The sequence below is a fragment of the Caloenas nicobarica genome, chromosome 1 (genome assembly GCF_036013445.1).
Source record: "Caloenas nicobarica isolate bCalNic1 chromosome 1, bCalNic1.hap1, whole genome shotgun sequence".
NCBI classification, from domain to species: Eukaryota; Metazoa; Chordata; class Aves; order Columbiformes; family Columbidae; genus Caloenas; species Caloenas nicobarica.
Window position 1 is genome coordinate 171,114,542 of NC_088245.1, and position 19,324 is coordinate 171,133,865.

Below are 19,324 nucleotides of genomic sequence, written 5' to 3' on the forward strand. Positions count from 1 at the left end.
ACAGAGACAAAGAAGGCATTCAGTAATTCTGCCTTCTCTGTATCTTCTGTCACCAGGGCACCCACCCCGTTCATCAGTGGGCCTACATTGCCTCTGGTGTTAGTTTTATCTGCCATGTATTTGAAGAACCTCTTCCTGTTGTCCTTGACCCCTCTCGCCAGGTTTAACTCTAAGGAGGCCTTAGCTTTCCTAGTTGCCTCCCTACATCCTCTGACAACAGCCTCATATTCTTCCCAAGTGGCCAGCCCCTCCTTCCATGATTTGTAAACCCTCCTCTTCCACTTGAGTTTGCCCAGCAGTTCCCTGTTTAACCACGCAGGTCTCCTGGCTCCCTTCCTTGACTTCCTGCGCGTCGGGATGCACTGATCTTGAGCTTGGTAGAAGCAGTCCCTGAAAGTTAACCAACTATCTTGGGCGCCTTTACCCTCAAGCAGCCTTGCCCACGGGATTTCCTCCAGCAACTGTTTGAAAAGGCCAAAGTCGGCCCTGCTGAAGTCCAGGGTTGCAATTCTGCTCGGTATTCTGCTCCCACCACAGGAGATTCTGAACTCCACCATCTCATGGTCACTACAACCAAGGCAGCCCCCCACCTTTACTGCTTCGACCAGACCCTCCTTGTTAGCGAGGACGAGATCCAGCAGCGCACCTCTTCTAGTCGGCTCCTCCACCATTTGCATGAGAAAGTTATCGTCAATGCACTGGAGGAACCTCCTAGACTGAGGCTGACTGGCTGAGTAGTCCTTCCAGCAAACATCAGGGTAGTTAAAATCCCCCATAACAACCAGAGCCTGTGACTGTGAGGCCACGCTCAGCTGCCCGTAGAAGGCCTCATCAACATCCTCACTCTGATCTGGTGGCCTGTAATAGACTCCCACAACAGTGTCACCCCTGCCAGCCTGCCCCTTAATTCTCACCCACAGACTCTCAACTCGCTCCTCAACCGCACCTGGACAGTACTCTATACATTGTAGTTGCTCTCTCACGTAAAGAGCAACTCCACCACCTCGCCTGGCTGGCCTGTCTTTCCTGAAAAGGGCATAGCCATCCATGACCATGACCATGACATCACTTTATTAAAAAACAACAAACAAACAAAAAACCCCAAACAAACAAAAAAAAACCCACAAAAAAAACCAAAAACAAAACCAAAAACAATCTGTCTCAATCAACAGAAAAACAATGTTTGAAGGAAAGCAGCAGCTCTGCAAAAGTACCTCAAGAGAGATCCAAAGAACAGAGAGGAGTCCGTGGGCCATGGTGAAAATCACTGCGCCCTTGCAATGAGAAATGTGCAAAAATTCTCTCTGCTGGGCTAACGTGGTTCACTGAGACAGTCATAGAAATACAAAAAAAACATTTGAATAGAGACTAATATCCTGATGATTTTAGAGATAATGAAAAACAGTACTACCTTAGGGACTCCACAAAAGAACAGAAAGGCTCTGGCTCAGTATTATCATCGAGACTTGTTCACAGTATGTAAACCCAAAAGGTTTTAACAGAAACAACTAAGTGCACTTGCTAAATATCGCCAGTATCACAACTTTACCCTGACTAATTTCTAAAACATCTTATACGTTGGTGAATACTATCAAATAACACTATATTTATGATATTATGAACAGAACAAATGCAATCTTGCACATTATTCCACTGTTCTGATGTATTATTTCAAATCCGCATCTTGAATTACAGTACAGCACATGGGGCCATCACAATCCAGTTGTGCGATTCTCCTGCTTTTCTACAATGAGATGGTCCAGCCCTGACACATAAACTGAATGTCTAGATGCTAAAATAATTTCACGAACATGTGTGTCCTGGTTTTGGATGGGATAGAGTTAATTTTCTTCCTAGTAGCTAGTACGGGGATATGTTTTGGATTCATGCTGGTAATGGTGATGATAACACAGGAATGTTTTTGTTATTGCTGAGCAGTGCTTATATAGAGTCAAAGTCTTTTCTGCTCCTCACACCTCCCCACCAGCAAGTGCGCTTGAGAGTGTACAAGAAGTTGGGAGGGGACACAGCCAGGACAGCTGATCCCAGCTGACCAAAGGGATATTCCACACCATATGATGTCATGTTCAGCATGTGAAGCTTGGGGGGAGAAGAAGGAAAGAGGGGACAAAGTGATGGTGTTTTGTCATCCCAAGTAAGTGTTACATGTGATGGAGCCCTGTTTTCCTGGAGATGGTTGAACACCTGCTTGCCGATGGGAAGTGGTGAATGAATTTCTTGTTTCAATTTGCTTGCATGTGTGGCTTTTGCTTTAATTATTAAACTGTCTTTATCTCAATGCATGAGTTTTCTCACTTTCAGCCCTCCAATTCTCTCCCCCATTCCACCAGGGGAAGTGAGCAAGTGGCTGTGTGGGGCTTAGTTTTCAGCTGGGGTTAAATCATGACAATGTGTTGGGAAAATACTCCCACTGCCCAGTACCAGAAAGCAATTTTCAACATGCCATAATCTTGCCAAATCATTTTGAATGTATTTGGCCTTTTTTTGCAGACTGTGCACTCCTCAAAAATACAGTATCTAAGTCACGCCACACATAGTTAATTCATATCACCTTGAAAATATATATACAAGTTAATGACTAAAACTGGATTGAGTTGTAAGAATTTTACTGCAAATATCTCAGTAGAAGTACTGTACAGTGTGGAGAGGATGGAGACGGAAGAGTGGGTCAACTGCTTCAAAAGAGATGCAAGGGATCCCAGTGAACATCATCAAAATAATATGGAAGGTAAAAAAATAAATGTAGGGATTCCTAATTAAAATAATTGGCAGAAGCAGACTAGAAGAATTAAAATAACAATAATGGCATTTATATACATTCATGATGAATTAAGACCCTCTCTCTACAAAGTCTATTTGCAAAATTAGACACAAAGTTCATAGATGACTTAACATGCTACTCATAAGATAGCATAAAATATAGCAGCATTTAATGCATTTAGACAGTGTACTACTTAACATATAATTTAGGACATAGCAAATTGAAAGGTATTTCTTGAAGGAAATTTTGCAGAACAGGTTGCCATGGTAACTCATAGAAATATATGTCTATTGTTAAACTCAGTACTTACCGACTTATTAAAAATAAAAGGAACATTAAAACATTCTTAAAAAGAAAAGGTAGCCAACATACTGTATGAGTAACACCTAGAAAATTAAAATGCAGAGGAAAATTGTTGTTTCAATTCATAGCTCACTTCATGCTTGGTAATAAGGAACAAGAGTTATTTGTTTTGTTTGTGTTTGGTTGGTTGTTTTTTAAGCAAAAAGCTATTGTAGAGAGAAATTTTCAGGTTTTCCATGTCTGTTCTAAGTTTCAAATAAGTGGACTGATTTGGATTGATTTCCTGTTCCGCCTGAAGCTGCTAAAGTTCAGAGCTCTTGCAAAATCATCAAGCATGTCCTTCCAAAGTTGCTCTGTGTTGAAATTAATGAAAGACCAGATCCTCTCTGACAAATACACATCCATCAGTTTCTACAAAGGATGCTCTTAATGCATACATAGAAAATAAAAGAAGGCTCAGTTTTAGAAGCAGCAGCTGCCCTTTAATGTGGGACAATAGGGAAGAGAAAATAATTTCTTTGGTTTTAGTATGGAGATCCCAACTTCTCTATCTTTGCAATGGAACAATTCTACAAGGGCAAAATTTTTTGGAAACAGCATTTAAGCATTTTCTGAAATTGTTTCCATGACATAAGTGATAAAATCATAGAATGAGTATTTTATTACTACACATTCATTGTCAATTCTCTCTAATATAGCAACTAAATATATTTGAATTATTGGGTTAATTCATCATTGGATTTCTCAACATTAACTAATAATGTTGAGAAACGGTCACTGCCCTTCACTTTCAAAGATGTCATGAAGCAAACTTTTTGTGCTATGAACTGAAAGACTGGAAGAACTTTAATAAGAGGCTAATCATGGCTGTCTCAGGATTTCCTTTTTAGGCAATTCTGGGTTAAGATATTTAATGACTGGGAAAACAGAATATTTCAATCTGAGCATAATCATACCTATTTTGGAGGAGTATCCTTGTGACTTCAGGTAATGATGGGGAATAATGACTGACTGTTGTTAGAAAACTCAGATCAGCACAGGACACAACCACGTTACTGTTGTGGTTTAACCCGTCAGGCAGCTGAATGCAACTCACAGCTGTTTGCTCACTTCCCCCCTGCAGTTGGATGGGGAAGAGAACTGGGAAAAAAAAAGGTAAACTTCATGGATGGGTTAAGTTAAATGCAGTTTAATAGGTCAGAAAGAGAAATAATAATAATAATAATAATATATATAAAAGTGATGCACAACAGAACTGCTCACCACCAGGTGGCTAATGTTCAGGCCATCCCCAAGCAGTGGTTCCCCCAGCCAGCTTCCCCCAAAATACATACTGAGCATGATGTCATATGGTATGGAATATCCTTTTGGCCAGTTTGGGTCAGCTGTCCTGGCTGTGCCCCCTACCAGCTTCTTGTGCACCTGGCACAGACTAAGAAGTTGAAAAGTCTTTGACTACTTAGCAACAACTAAAACATCAGTATATAATCAACATTGTTCTCATTCTCAATCCAAAACACAGCACTATACCAGCTACTAGGAAGAAAATTAACTCTATCCCAGCCAAAACCAGGACAGTTAAAAATAGGTCAGCAAATCGCAGCAGGGACAAGGAGCTGTGAGAAAACCAAAACCATGATGTAGATCTAGACAGTAATACGATAAGCACCCATCCGTACTTGTATGGAGTACCTAACATCCAAATTCAGCCAAGAAGCTGAATTTTTATACCATGCCATAGAAATAGATCAGGAAAGATCAAGAGCATTGCTGGTGTCTGTAATCTTGCCAGCAATGAGGAACTTGCATTGTAAAGCTCCCTTTTTCTCCTATCATGTCCTGCACGTCTGGGAAAGGTTCTGTCCAGTCCCAAGAGTGGCAACCCAGTGAGCTCTGTGCGTGATCAAAGCACACAGACGTGAGACCTGCAAAATATACAAATGCCATTAGAAGGACCAACACATCCTACTTGTGCCAGTAGTTGTAGCCAAACTACCATGCCTCAGAGAACATCCAGAGAGGGAAGAAATTTAATTCTGGTCCTACCAAACTGCCTGTCCCTTACTGCCCCCCGAAATCATATTAAAACAAAATAAATTTTCACATCAACATTCCTTTCAAACCCTGTGCAAGATGCCAACATATCAGACACAAAGGGATTTGGGCCATGAGATTATTTTTTTCTATGACCAGGAACTGCACTGTTTTCTGCCACACACACTCCTCCATATATCTTTGAAACTCCATCTTGTCTCTACCAACATGTTTGGAAGACTAGCTCAGACCTCATTCATCAAATAGTCAGAAATCTTGTCCTAATTTCCAGTCTAAATTTATGACCAGTGTACAAGACTTTGATCTCATGCCAGCACTTCCCCTTAACTTGAAAAGATCTTGTCTTTTTTTACCTCCTTCCCTCTCCTGAATGCATTTATACATGAATCATCACATTTTCTTTCAACCCTTTGCTAGGCCAAACAAATCTAGAAGCAATGGGACAAAGTCATGCACAGATGTGGTGGGTTGACCTTGGCTGGATGCCAGTTGTCCACCAAGCTGCTTCATCCCTCCCCTCCTCAGCAGGATGGGGTGGAGAGAAAAAAAGATGGAAAAAACCCCATGGGTCAAGACAGAGGCGGTTTAATAAAGCAGAAGCAAAGGCCACACGTGGAAGTAAAGGAAAACAGAAGATTTATTCTCTGCTTCCCATGTCCAGCCATTTCCCAGGAAGCAGCACTTCAGTACGTGTAGCAGTTGCTCTGGAATACAAATGCCATAATAACAAATAACAATAATAAATGCCTCCTCTCCTCCTCATTTTTATTGCTGAGCAGACATCACATGGTATGGAATATCCCTTTGGTCAATTTGGGTCATCTGTCCTGGCTATGTCCCCTGCCAAGATCTTGCCCGCCCCCAGCCTACTGGTGAGGGGGGGATGTTGGAGAGGCAGCCTTGATGCTGTGTGAGCTCTGCTCAGCAGTAGCCAAAACACCAGTGTGCTACCAACACCTCGCTAGCTGCCAATACCGCTATGATCAAAGGAGGGAAATTAACTCCATCTCAGTCAGACCCATTACAACAGAGAACTTTGAATGATTAAAAATAATTAACATGACAGTCAGACAGCCTCACATTATACCTACATGTATTATAAGAACCACAAAAGATCTATAACAAGTGGCATTTTAATATAATTTAGAAGACTTAATCTGCTGTTATTCCATTTTTTAGGATTTTAAGCATATGCAAAGGAAATAAAATTGATGATTATCTAATTCAAACTAAAAGCAAAACAAAGTTCAGTCTTAACAAATCAGACTGGTAGCAAATAAAATAGAAACTCGTATGTTCACCTAACTGAATATTATACTGAGCTATGAAAGCAGTTCATTAACTCCAATAAAGTTTCTCAGCATAAAAAGGCAATTAAATATAGTACCGTTTTGAACAAAAATCTTTAAACTCATTTACTGAATATGTTTAAACGGCATTTATGGAAAAGAACATGACCTTTTATTAAATGGTCTTAATGCATTTAACATGAGCAGATGAGACCCATACTGGCTGACAAGATTTTTGAAGGTAAAGATGAGGTGAAAATAAGTTAATTACATTGTGTCAAAAATGTATACCAGTTTTTGTTAATGGATGTAGTATTGTAATTTTTTTGGTTTAATATTAAATATTTCCGCAAGTGGCCGGTACACTCTGTGAGCCTCTTTGGGCTTGGATTTCTGATTTGTGGCTTCTGAGTCTAGAAACAGACCAGGCCACACAGGGACAATAAAGAACTCAAATTTTGGATGCACTTTGCAAGAAAATGTCCATGTACCCTGGCCAGTTCTTAACTCAACTAGAAAGGCTGAATCAGTTGTAGTTCTCAAATATAACAACAGCTGAAGCCTACTCAGAGCAGAACAAAGATTTCAGCTTTTTAGGACTCTCTCCTTTTTTCTTCTTCACTTCCTCCATTTTAATTAAAAATTAATTATAAGGCATATCTAACTCTTTAATCATTGTATGTGTCTGCAAAGCCAGAGGCATTGCCTCAAATGCCACAAGGGAAACAAGGTCAAACCTACAAAGAGCTTGAATATGAAACCTCAGAGAAAATCCACCATCTAGGCAAGAAAATGTCAATTGCAGACAGTCTAAAGCCAACATTGTTTTCATGAAACACACTAAAACTACTCAGTATTTTTCAGGTAAAAATCTCCAAAATTCAGCTTTTTCATTGCTCTACTGTCCATGGATCAGCTACTCTTGTCACTGAGTCAGTCCTAACCAAATTCTTCAGAGAAAGGCCTGTAGAAATGGTGGCTTTGACTGAAACACAAAAAGAGGGATTTATCACAGCCTAAAAAATAAGAAATACGATACCTTCCGTTAATGTAAATAGTTTTGCATCCAGTTGTCCACCATGTTATGAAAGCCGTATTTCCACCACAGTCCTCCAGTAGAGCGAGTTTTTCACCAAACTGGTTATAACCTCTTAGAAAGAGGAATGGAATGCATCTTTCAGAAAATGCCCCAAAATAATTTTGCATCCTGTCATTATCCTTTAAGGTCTAATTTTTTTTCATTAACGATCAAAGGCACAGCTCAAGGTGTGATAAAGGAAATAGTTTGTAATGACTGCAATCAGTGAAGTTGAAAGCTGCCTTTCTCTGTTCCAGGTCCAGCCCTGTCCTGCTGTGATCTGCCTTCATTCAAATTCCTGCAGTTGGCATATACCATCACACTCATCACAGTACCACCTGAAAACAGGAGGCAACTCTTCATACAGTTCTCCATATTTCTGCTCTTCTTGGGGATGGGATACAAGGGGTGAATAGCTCCCCTGCTAAACAGTTCATGGTTGTGTTTCTTTGAATTTATACTGCTCCTCCAGTACCTGATTTAGACAGTCAAAGGGCCAAAACGTCATGCTCCCTGGGAGTCTCTGACAGCAGAGGTGGCTTCTGCTGAAAACAAGCAACTTCCATTGCATAGTGGAAGGCAGATGTACAGCTGATGGAAATCAGGGAACTCCAAAAATGCTTTGCATTTAAAGCAGGTGGTTTGTGAGGCCTACGGCTTGACTTAAATACAAAGGTCAATGGTGAAGAGTTCCCCTCAGCATAATGAACGCAGAAGAGGAACCCAAACTCCTGGCTGAATCTGGAAAGTGCTGCTGAAGCAGGGCTGAAGGAAAGAAATAATAACTTGTCAAGTCACGCGTGGGCTAGCTGCCAAAGAGGTATCACTCCTGCCAACAACATGACTGTCAGTAGATAATCGCTGAGCCAACCTGACAGCGTGGTAGGGAAGCGAGGAGACTGCCACATTTCACGCTCCAGCGTGGCTTCAAGAACCCCAAGGCTTGCTGCTTGGCAAGCGAAACGCTACAGTTAATTACTGACACTACAGGGAGAGGCTGATAGAGGCTGAACATGACGTTTACTCCTATTTCAGCTGTCAGGAATGCAAAAATCTGACTTCAGTGCTGGAACGTGAGCATGGAGAAGATACAAAGAGCAGCCGTGGCACGGGAGTGCGTCCAGCCTTCTTGGCCCGAACCACCAGAGAAGAAAATGCACCGTAAAGTTCTGCTCTGCTCAGGAAAGCAACTAGGTAAACACGTCAAATTCTGCCCAATGCAATCCGCAGGGCAAATCCTGTAGTGGCAGAAAGAAGAGAGTCCATACTCCAATGCTGGAGGAAGCAGGACAGCAGAACTTGCCCAGCATTTATCTGTCCTGGCTGCTTTCTGCCCAGTCCTGTATTGAAAAGCTGGTAGATGAAAGCCATTTCTACCCATTTATCTTTTAAGTGTTCTCAGATGTTTGAGGTTTAATATCTAGGCAGAGAAAAGAAACAAACACTACTCCTTCTAATATGACCCAATGCAGCAGAGAGGGACTTGTCTGGCAAGAGATTTGAATCTCAAAACCTTCTACCACTGCTGGATGTGATATATTGCAGTGCAATCCCCCATCCCCGCAGCGAGCGTCCTCCGCACAGAGGAATAGCGTGCGAAAGAGGAAAAAGTTCAGATCTAGGCTGAACTTAGATCCAAGATCAAACAGAAACATTTACCATCCTTCTAAGCATTCTCCTAACGGGTTGGTTAGTTGAATACCAAAGCTGACTAACAGCTGATGGGTGCTACAAATATATCAGGAAAATTTAACACTTAAGTCCTCATGTAGAACGTAATAATCAGTAGAGCTACACAGATCCATGTTACAAACATCTAATTATAAAAGTCAGAAAATACTGCCTACAGACTTCTTTTAAAAGTAGCAGGGGATCACAAACCCATTACTCAAGAATCCAGGACCAGCAGATTGTCTGAGATTCATTTTATAATTCAATAAATAATTCAACTTTAGCATTTCTTTTGGTGAAGCAATCATCTATCAAGGACCTTTCACACTCCGCTAGCTGAAGAAACGCCAACAGATGTTAAATTTTTATTGAACTTTCTGGTTTGCTGTTATTGTTTTCTTGCTTTAAGGAGGAAAAAATGTCACCTGGTTTATAAAAATTACCATTGGATTAGACAGCTTGAAATCAGGGGTTTCAAGAACATCACAAAAGAGATTTATAGTCTGACAAAATAGGTGAGCACTCAACATCTCCACAGAATTACAGCATATTGTTTTCATCACTCTCTTAAACCTCCAGCTACTCTCTCAAGCTTCCAAAAAAAACCTGGTCGTAGCTGTACACCTGTACAAGACCTCCACATCACCTATACAAAAACTTAAGAGATAAGAATTACAAGGCAGTCGTAATTTCATCTGCACCGTGCATACATCCCCAGCTGAGGCAAATCAGTGCAGTTCTGCTCACATCAATAGAGCTGATTTTTCTAACACTGTCCAGCAACGTAGGCTTTAGTGTTTAGCTCGGTCAAGGTTGTCACTTCACAGACTTGCTAATTGGCCTTACAGATCCAAGTCATATTCCTGTTCTAACCAGCCAGTAATGAAGTAAATCTCCAGTGGTGCAGGCTCTCCTTTCACGCAAGCCACCGGAGTTTATTGAACAGCAGAACGGATGGGCAGATGATTCCCAGGCTTGCTTTCTTTGAGTGCTCTGCTTAAAACCAATCAGGCTCTGTGGGAATCAGGGATCTGCAGTCTGTCTACATGCATGAAAACAGCATTATAAACATCTGTTTTGCTTCCTCAGCATGAAGCCTGATCAGAAGATAAATATATTTGCTGAATAGTGTAACCATTGTTGTTATCATGGAAAAAAACAGTGAAGCAGGACTGATGAGGGGAAAAAAATCTTTGACTCTGAAAATCAGTGACTATAAATATCTGCTGCTTGGGGGACTGACCCAGGATCATTTTTGTCCTTGGCTGTTGATACTTTTATGGACATACTTCCAAGGTCATAGCCTTGAGACAATGAAGGGAAGAATTCAAATGTTTTCTAGTGCTAGGTGAAGGGATGCTTTTGTTTTACAAGTTTAATGAAGTTAGCACCTTCAGGTGGTATTTTATACACAATTCAGACTTATGATCTGACAAGGAGATTAGGACTAAAAGATTATCTAAACAGCATTTCTGAACAGGTAGATTTCTTGGCTTTGAGTCCAAGATGTTATAGAGAAACAGGATTTAAGAGAACGTAAGTGCCTATGATACCAAGAACATCCTATGTGACAACTCTGTATATATTTAAAGTGCTATAGGAAATAATCAGAGAGCATTACTGTAATAAGGGTAAATGGACGTGTAGCCTGTATATCTCCTCTTGTTTAGCATCTACTCATCTTTTCACTATAAAACTGGTTATCTGCTCACTGTTTGATTTCCATTTAGCACTACATCATGAGAAGCAGCAGATGAAAAAGATTAGGTGGTGGCGAAACCAAAGTGGCTGGTGTAATATGGAATGCTCTGGACAACCTAAATACCTTTGTATGTTGACAGGGATGATCTTCAGTCCAGAATCACTTTCTTTTACTGCAGAGTTGACACAGTACTGAGGGAAAGGGAACACAAAATGCCAAGGTTTGCAGGTGGTAGATGTGCTATGAATCATCATGGGCAACAGAAATCTCCAAATAATACTTAATCCACTGGTCAAACGCAGAAAACATCCAATTACCCAAATAGCAAAGGGCAAAGAACTCATTTGTCACATTTTTACTTGCTGAGGTCCAGAAGTACTTGTAAGCATTCAGGCGGTTGATAGAAATGTATGCTGATTTGTAACATGACTTTTGAATAAAATATTCTGACTAGCATAGCTCATGACCGCCACTGCAGTGCACTGTGCTGGATGGCCATGAGTTATTAATAGACTACAGCTGTGCCCAGCTGAAGGTTGCTCATTTACTGACATGCTCCATTGCACTCAATAGGGCTTTTCCTAAACCATTTTGGGATTGTCCTCTGATCTGTGCAGACAGGAGTGCACTGGTACAACCACTGGCATCAGTAGTGAAAAAGCAATAGGTTGCCTCAGCAGGAATGAAGGCTACTCAAAATGAAGTATCACATGCAAGTAAAAGTAATGTTTCTCTGCAGGAGTCTTGTTTACATGGGCATCAAAAGACAGTAAGTGTTATCTTTGCAGAGCTAGAGTTTGACGAGAGGCTGCAAGTTGGACCACTCCTATCAATACCTGCCAAACATGGCAGGAACTGACTGTATTTTTGCAGCTGACACTTCATGCTGAGAAGTCAAAATGGGATGTGGGCTTGTCAACCAAGACACATCAGCATTGGAACCTCTTACAGATCCTTCCCTAAAACAGGAAAATTAACAGAACCACACAGGAATTTGGCATGGTCATTCCCACAAAGGAAATTCAATGTCTTACAAATTATGTCAGATTTATGCAGCAAAATTTCCTCCTGGTCATGAGATCTTTTTCCAAATGTATGCATTATACAAAGAAATTTTTATAGAGCTTCAGTTGGTTTTAATACGCTTAAAGACTTTTTTTTTTTTTATCCCCACTCAGTGTTAGATACTCTGGGAGAGTTTTGTGTTGCAATTCACTGGGTGAGGGCCAGTCCACCTACAGCATCCTCCCATGGAGATAATCTTGCATTTTCTGACTGACATGAACAATAAGGGTTTATGTACAGGTGTAAGAAATGAAACTGAAAAGAAAGAGAGATTGTATCTAAGTCACATGTACAATCTAGGAAAAAAAGAGTTAATCCAGTGCTAAGAGCCTAAACAAGTTCGATGAATGAAAATAAAATCATCATAAGCTAGAAAATTCATTAAAACAGCTAAAAATAAAATTAACATTTTCAAGAGTGCTAATTAACCACTGGAACAATTTATGTTGACATGTAGTAGATTTTCTATAATTTGAATTCTTCAGATCTACACAGGGCCTCTTTCCAACAAAGAACACTGCTGTTCACACAGAAGTTGTGTGTTCAATACAGGAATTATTGGGTGAGAGCTTCTGATCTTTGCAGGGATACAGTCAGATCAAATGATTGCAGTAGCCTGATCTGACCCCGAAATCTGTGAATTTCTGTCCCAGAAGTGCCATATGCAATTGATGCACCAAGAAATGGCACGTCTGGTTGACTGCCTGGGGGCAAAAGAAAATTCCAGCTCAGGGAATTGGAAACACTTGCTCTGGCACAGCTGTTTGCAAAAGGACATCAGGGTGGCGTGCTGCGCTGACCACAAGCCTGCTCTCATCAGTTTAGGTTTACGCACTGGGTTGTGTTTATGCTCTGTCCATTCAATGGCCCTAGCTCCTTCTTTATTTCTTTCTTTCCTTCTTTCTCTCTTTCTGTGCACACGTGCCCTTGTACGTACCTTTTTTTTTCTTTTTTTTTTTCTTTTTTTTTTTTAAAGTGCTTTGGTTCTTTGTACAATGTTGACTGCTAAGGCAAACCCATAGAAACCAATAATTCCCATTGCATGATGCTTTTCTTTGGAGTGTTTATTGCCTACAGCAGCTACTTAATTGGCAAGTTTGATTCCAGTAAGTGGAACCAAACAGAAAAACTCTTCAGCTTAAATAAACTGATACCCTACTGCTCACCACAGAATATTCCTTTTGTGAGCAAGTGGTCCATATCATCCTCCTACGTTGTTTTATGTTGGTGCCCCTAGCTCCCAAGAAGCATGGAGCTAAAATGAAAATGCAGCAGAACTTCCAGCAGGAAGCTGCTCTTTTATGTAATTACGCCTGCTGCTAATAGCCTTCCATTACAGCCATGGCACAAGATTTGCTAATCCATTAAAAATGATTGGTTGGAATTTAAAACACTGCTGTAAGTGCACTGGTTTTCATGTCAAGCTCAAACTGTCAGATTCGAAACCCTTTTACCCTCTGTAAGTGACAAGGTGGGCCATGTTACGACAGCTACTCCCTAAGGGAAATGTTGAACTTTTCACTTGAACCCTCCTCAGGGTTCACCTGTGAGGTGCTTTCCTGAAAATAATGAGACTGGCTCTGCTCAAGTTCAGGTTATCAGTATGAGCTCTGAATTCAGACATTGGGCTCTAACAAAGGGCTTGCTGCCTAAATCTCGAGATGACTGCAGCTTATGTGAAGAGATGAATGCATAGGTAATTGAGCTTCGCATTTCTACCTTCTGCAAAAAAAAAAAAAATCCTAAAGAAATCTTACCAAAACTAAGAGCATACGCCATACCTTGAATTTCACTCCATGATGCTCAGTTTGTTCTTGTGTGTTAGAAAAATCTCAGAGTAAGTTCACACTGCAAGTTCCACGAAACATTTTCTGATCTTTAAGTGCCATTTTGTCTAAACATTGCCCTCTACCAGAACCACTACCCGTAGATCACTCTGTCCCAAACCGATATTCAAGTGTACATTGCAATTAATTAGCTGATGACCTGTAGGCCTAAACACAGGGTAGATGAAGGATTTAGCTGAGTCAGGGTTTCTCAGATATTTTTGGAAAAATTCAGTCGGCTTAAAGATAGGTAAACATTGGGATGTAAACACGCAAGTGTCTACGTGTGAGCTAGGGTCCACATGCCTGTTAAAATCAGTGAAGCTTAGGTAGCCCAGCATGTCACTTGACAGTAGCCACCTGTTCACTGCCCCATGAAATCTGCTCCACTGTCTGTAGGGAGTTGAGCTGGATTCGGATGCTCGCTCGTAAATCTCTGCCGCCCTATCAGATGCTTTGAAGCGTCCCACGAGACCTGCACCAGCAGCTGCACAAGTATCTCCCAGACTTGCACCATATGCTCCCCAGCCCTGGGCAGATGTCCTAGATGCTTAACAACATCCCAAGGTGCATCAGACATCCAAGGGTAAAGAATGGAGCTCAGCCCTAAATCCACCCAGATTTTATAGCAGTGCAAGTGCAGAGGCTGAGCTCACCTGTAGACACCTGTATTTAAGGGTTTTAAACTTAAACAGTGTCTGAAGCTGATGAAGAGAGGGACAGCAATTGGTTCTTCTTCATTTAACAGCAGCTTAAAAAAACAACCAACCAACAAAAAAAAAAAAACCACACAAAAACCCAACACAAAACAAACCAACCAACCAACCAACGAAAAACCCAACAAACCACAACCAAAACCAACCAACCAAAGAATCTAGCAAAATACAACAAAACCCTGCACTAGAAATCATCCAGGTTATTTTTCTTCCTAGGAAGTGTTCTCTTTACTTCTCTCCCTACTTCCTATTGATTTAAAGTAGAGGTAATTAACGAAGTGGTAGACAAAAATCAAATGAGATCACTCTGATTCAGTTGCACATCACACCTCCACAATGCCAGGTACGGAGAAAGTTCTCTCTACAGCTCTTATTACATCGCGACTTTGGTATCATTTAGCAAACGTGACTCTTTTTATACAAAATTACAACCACTGAAAGGGCTTTTTATTGTGCAAGTTCTACTTACACACTGCCATCTTGTGTTGCTAGTAGATAATCGGTTTTGCTGAAATTCAGAGCCCAGCACACTCCAAATATTTTAGTGAGGAGCAAAAAATCACAGATACGACATTTATAAGGTGGGTTTCTCTGCCTGTTCCCCTCTGGGGGAGGGAGAGGAGGAAGGACTTTGCTCACATTTGCCAACTCAAATTTGCAAATGCAGGTTTGAAGAGCCTTGTTTAAACCAGCCCTTTAAACAAAGTTTAGAAACTCAGCTTAAATTCTGCAAGAGTTCCAGCTTCAGATCTTTGAGCCCCACTGATCCAAAATTCCACTCACTGCTTGCTCACAAGCAAGCAATTTGGTACAAGCTAATGAAATAACCCATTTTTTCACAGACATTTTGTGGGGAAATGAAATTGAAGCCTGCATGGAAATATTTGACATCATTTAGGAAAAGCCAGGCCAGCTCACAGTGTGTCACTTCAGGCTGCGGGACACCAGTCGGGCAGCTCTAGTGGCATGAGAGACCACAGGTTGCTGAGCTTTTCTTCTCCCTCTGTGTTCTTCACCCCCAGGTGATTTCCATGCCCAAATGATTCCCAGGGACAAGGCAACACAACTGGGCTCAAAATGCAAAAGAAAGCATGGCCATCCCTGACTTTCCACAGAATCATAGAACAGTTTGAGTTGGAAGGGACCTCCAAAGGTCATCTAGTCCAACCCCCCTGCAATGAGCAGGGACATCTGCAACTAGATCAGGTTGCTCAGAGCCCCGTCCAGCCTGGCCTGGAATGTCTCCAGGGATTGGGCATCTACCACCTCTCTGGGCAACCTGGGCCAGTGTTTCACCACCCTCAGTGTAAAAGATTTCTTCCTCATGTCTAGCTTGAATCTCCCCTCTTTTAGTTTAAAAGCATTACCCCTTGTCCTATCGTAACAGGCCCTGCTAAAAAGTTCGTCCCCATCTTTCTTACAAGGCCCCTTTAAGTACAGAAAGGCTGCAAGCTTCCCACAGCTTTGCTGCACAACACCGTGCTGGGAGAAGGGAAATCATGGATAGGCTACAATAAATTCATTGATGCCTTGGAGGCTGAGAAACTTCGACATGTCACAAAAAAAAAAAATTGTCTCAATGTACTTCAGGGTTGGCGATGGGGATTGTGGGGATACCCACCCTACCCTACCCTATCCACCATCCTACTAGAAAGAAGGCCGAAAACCAGAGAGTCCAGAGAGACATCAGCATCATCTCCATTACATACGGGTCTCAATCGAAAGCCAGATCTGCACAGCACCTACTTTGGGTTCCTATTCCAAACAGCTCTCAGGGAAGCAATCTTCTTCCACGAGCAGCAGAGAGGACCCCAGGCTCCTAGAGGGGTGTGTGAGCAGGTAATGTGAACATCCCTCTGTAATCTGTATTTGGGGACAAGGGTCTTCATACCCGAGTTCTCATCTGTGTTCTACTGTGTCATTACTTACCACAGTAGTGGAAACCAAATGAAATATCTCTACCAGCCCACTTCATAGGAGATGCTTTAACTGAATGCCAAAAGCCAAGGCCAAGTCACCAAGGTGGTTGAGCAAGGAGCTTGGCAACTTTGGGTCAGTGAGGCACTTTAGATTTTTTTTTTTTTTTTTTTAAGGCAAAATTTGAAAATAATGTTTGGCACTTTGTGATTCCACATTTATTAGCATGGAATTCCCATCTGTTCAGGGGAAAGATCAAAAAAACAAAGCGAAACAGGAGACAGGCAGAGGAGTTACAAGCAGGAGGAGTTACAGGAGGCTCACATGGGCAAAGTTCTCCCACTACACCGGAACAGCATGATCTTCCCTTGCTGTCCCCAGCTATCGCAGCCACGACCTGTCTCCCCAATCTGCTAGCTCTCCTACCCATCCCTGAGATCCCCTGAGAGGAATCAGCCCCCCAAGCTACTTTAGCACCCTCACTGTGGCTCCTCATGGTGCCATGTACAAGCTCAAACTCAGAGCCCCACCACCCTCCTACACGTCCCAGCTGTCCTCTTCCTCTGTTTCACCCACAAAATGCTCCCCCAAATTCTTCTGGTCCACATCCCATGTTTTCTTCACTGCTTCCAAGGATGCTGGCACAGAAGGGTACATAACTGGGCACGAAAGGATTCGAGCAAGCCACTGACCAAAGCAATCTGGGAGCCACTGCCGAAAAACACATGGCGTGCATTCCAGCTGCCTTTACAGAAGGAGCAGAACCTAAACCCAAATATTTTCAGCGCCTCATTTCTAGCCACAGCGGTGAAGTTTTGGGGAACTTCTACCTCTTCTAATTGCTGTGCTTCAGGGATAAGCACACAGGACAAAGAATCAGTCTCGTCACTTGTATTATGTGCTGAAGAGAAGGAGCACGAAGAGCTTGATGGGAGAACTACATAGAAAATATGAAGTCTACTGTGAGGGAAAACAGAAAAGCAAGAACTATTGTTCTTACACATATTTAGGTGGAGATTTTAATCCTTTCATAAAAAAATATTTTCCCAAGATCACAGAATCACAGAATGTTAGGGATTGGAAGGGACCTTGAAAGATCATCTAGTCCAATCCTCCTGCTGGAGCAGGAACACCCAGATGAGGTTACACAGGAAGGCGTCCAGGCGGGTTTTGAATGTCTCCAGAGAAGGAGACTCCACAACCTCCCTGGGCAGCCTGTTCCAGTGTTCCGTCACCCTCACTGAGAAGAAGTTTCTTCTCATATTTAAGTGCAACCTCCTGTGTTCCAGTTTGTATCCATTGCCCCTTGTCCTATAATTGGTTGTCACTGAGAAGAGCCTGGCTTCATCGTCGTGACACTCTTTACACATTTATAAACATTAATGAGGTCATTCCTCAGTCTCCTCCAAGCTAAAGAGACCCAGCTCCCTCAGCCTTTCCTCATAAGGGAGATGCTCCACTCCCTTAATCATCTTTGTGGCCCTGCGCTGGACTCTCTCCAGCAGTTCCCTGTCCTTCTTGAACTGAGGGGCCCAGAACTGGACACAATATTCCAGATGAGGTCTCACCAGGGCAGAGTAGAGGGGAAGGAGAACCTCTCTCGAACTACTAACCACCCCCTTCTAATACACCCCAGGATGCCATTGGCCTTCTTGGCCACAAGGGCACAGTGCTGGCTCATGGTCATCCTGCTGTCCACCAGGACCCCCAGGTCCCTTTCCCCTACACTGGTTTCCAACAGGTCATTCCCCAACCTATACTGGAACCTGGGGTTGTTCCTGCCCAGATGCAAAACTCTACACTTGCCCTTGCTATATTTCATTATTTTTTTCCCCGCCCAACTCTCTAGCCTGTCCAGATCTCGCTGGATGGCAGCACAGCCTTCTGGCCTGTCAGGCACTCCTCCCAGCTTGGTGTCATCAGCAAACTTGCTGACAGTGCACTCTATTCCCTCATCCAATTCAAACAATTTCATATTTCAGCAAATTATCTCAGACACATTTAGCTGGATAGAAAGAAAAAAACAACTTTGAATAAATGCAACATCAGAAATTTTATTTACAAATATACTGTAATTCAACAACCATTCTCCACTCAGTTTGTGGAGGAAAAAGTGATAGTTACATTTTCAAATGGGAAAAGAGAACTCTTCCCCTTAAATGGATTCCACAGAATACTACGACAACACCACTGAGCAAACAGATTATTCTTTGTATTTAAGTTTCAAAAAAGCACATAATTTTAGAAACCAGCATATGGAAAGCAAACACATTTGTGTGCATTTAAATGCAGCTTCATATTAATCTAGAGAATTCACTTTCAGTATATGTCAAGACAGCAATTGCAAATATATATTTATATTAACTATTTCCCTAATGCTCATTTCAAGAGCTTAGAAACAAAATACCCTCTTCATATACGATTGGAAAGTCAACTAGTTGATTATAAGCCTCAAAAATATTTTGAAGTTATTACTGAAAATATACTTATTCTCCCTTGTGCTCTCAGTACTTGAAGCTGAAAAAGTGAAAGCATTTTCCCCAGATATTTCCTTACTGCAATTACTTTCTTATAAATAAAAATAGTTATATGAAGAATACAATGCATTGCTATAAAGACTAGACAAGCAAGAGTTACTCTTAGAAAAAACACACATACACACAATATATATATTTATAGATCTACATCAGCAGCAATCACCTCTTCTTTTATCTGCAACAGTGGTTTCATATCTTCATTTGCTTCACATGGAGGTTGGTTGTCCAGCTGTTAGAGAGACAGAAGAAACTGTAATTAAAGTCTAGCAACTGAAAAATCTTAAGCGACAAAAATTAAAATTTGCAAGTTAAAAGTTGTCAGATAATGCTATTTCCAATACCTACTGAAAATGGTAACACAAACTTAGATAAACATTCTGAAT

General features: G+C 41.6%; 1 protein-coding gene across 13 annotated transcripts in view; it reads right to left on the reverse strand.

The window, feature by feature from the left end:
• Positions 1-18,438: 18,438 nt before the first annotated feature.
• The window catches only part of LMO7 (LIM domain 7), a 133,859-nt gene continuing 132,973 nt past the window's right edge, over positions 18,439-19,324 (reverse strand). For 9 of the 13 annotated variants that reach the window (XM_065626728.1, XM_065626737.1, XM_065626733.1 and 6 more), the window contains one exon: positions 19,091-19,170. Coding sequence is in view for 3 of the 13 variants with exons in the window: in XM_065626732.1 (XP_065482804.1) it covers positions 19,148-19,170 (23 nt within the window). In the remaining 10 variants the exon portion in view is untranslated. Of the gene's footprint in view, positions 19,171-19,324 lie in introns of all 13 variants that reach the window. The other 4 variants (XM_065626732.1, XM_065626729.1, XM_065626741.1 and 1 more) reach the window with 2 other exon arrangements.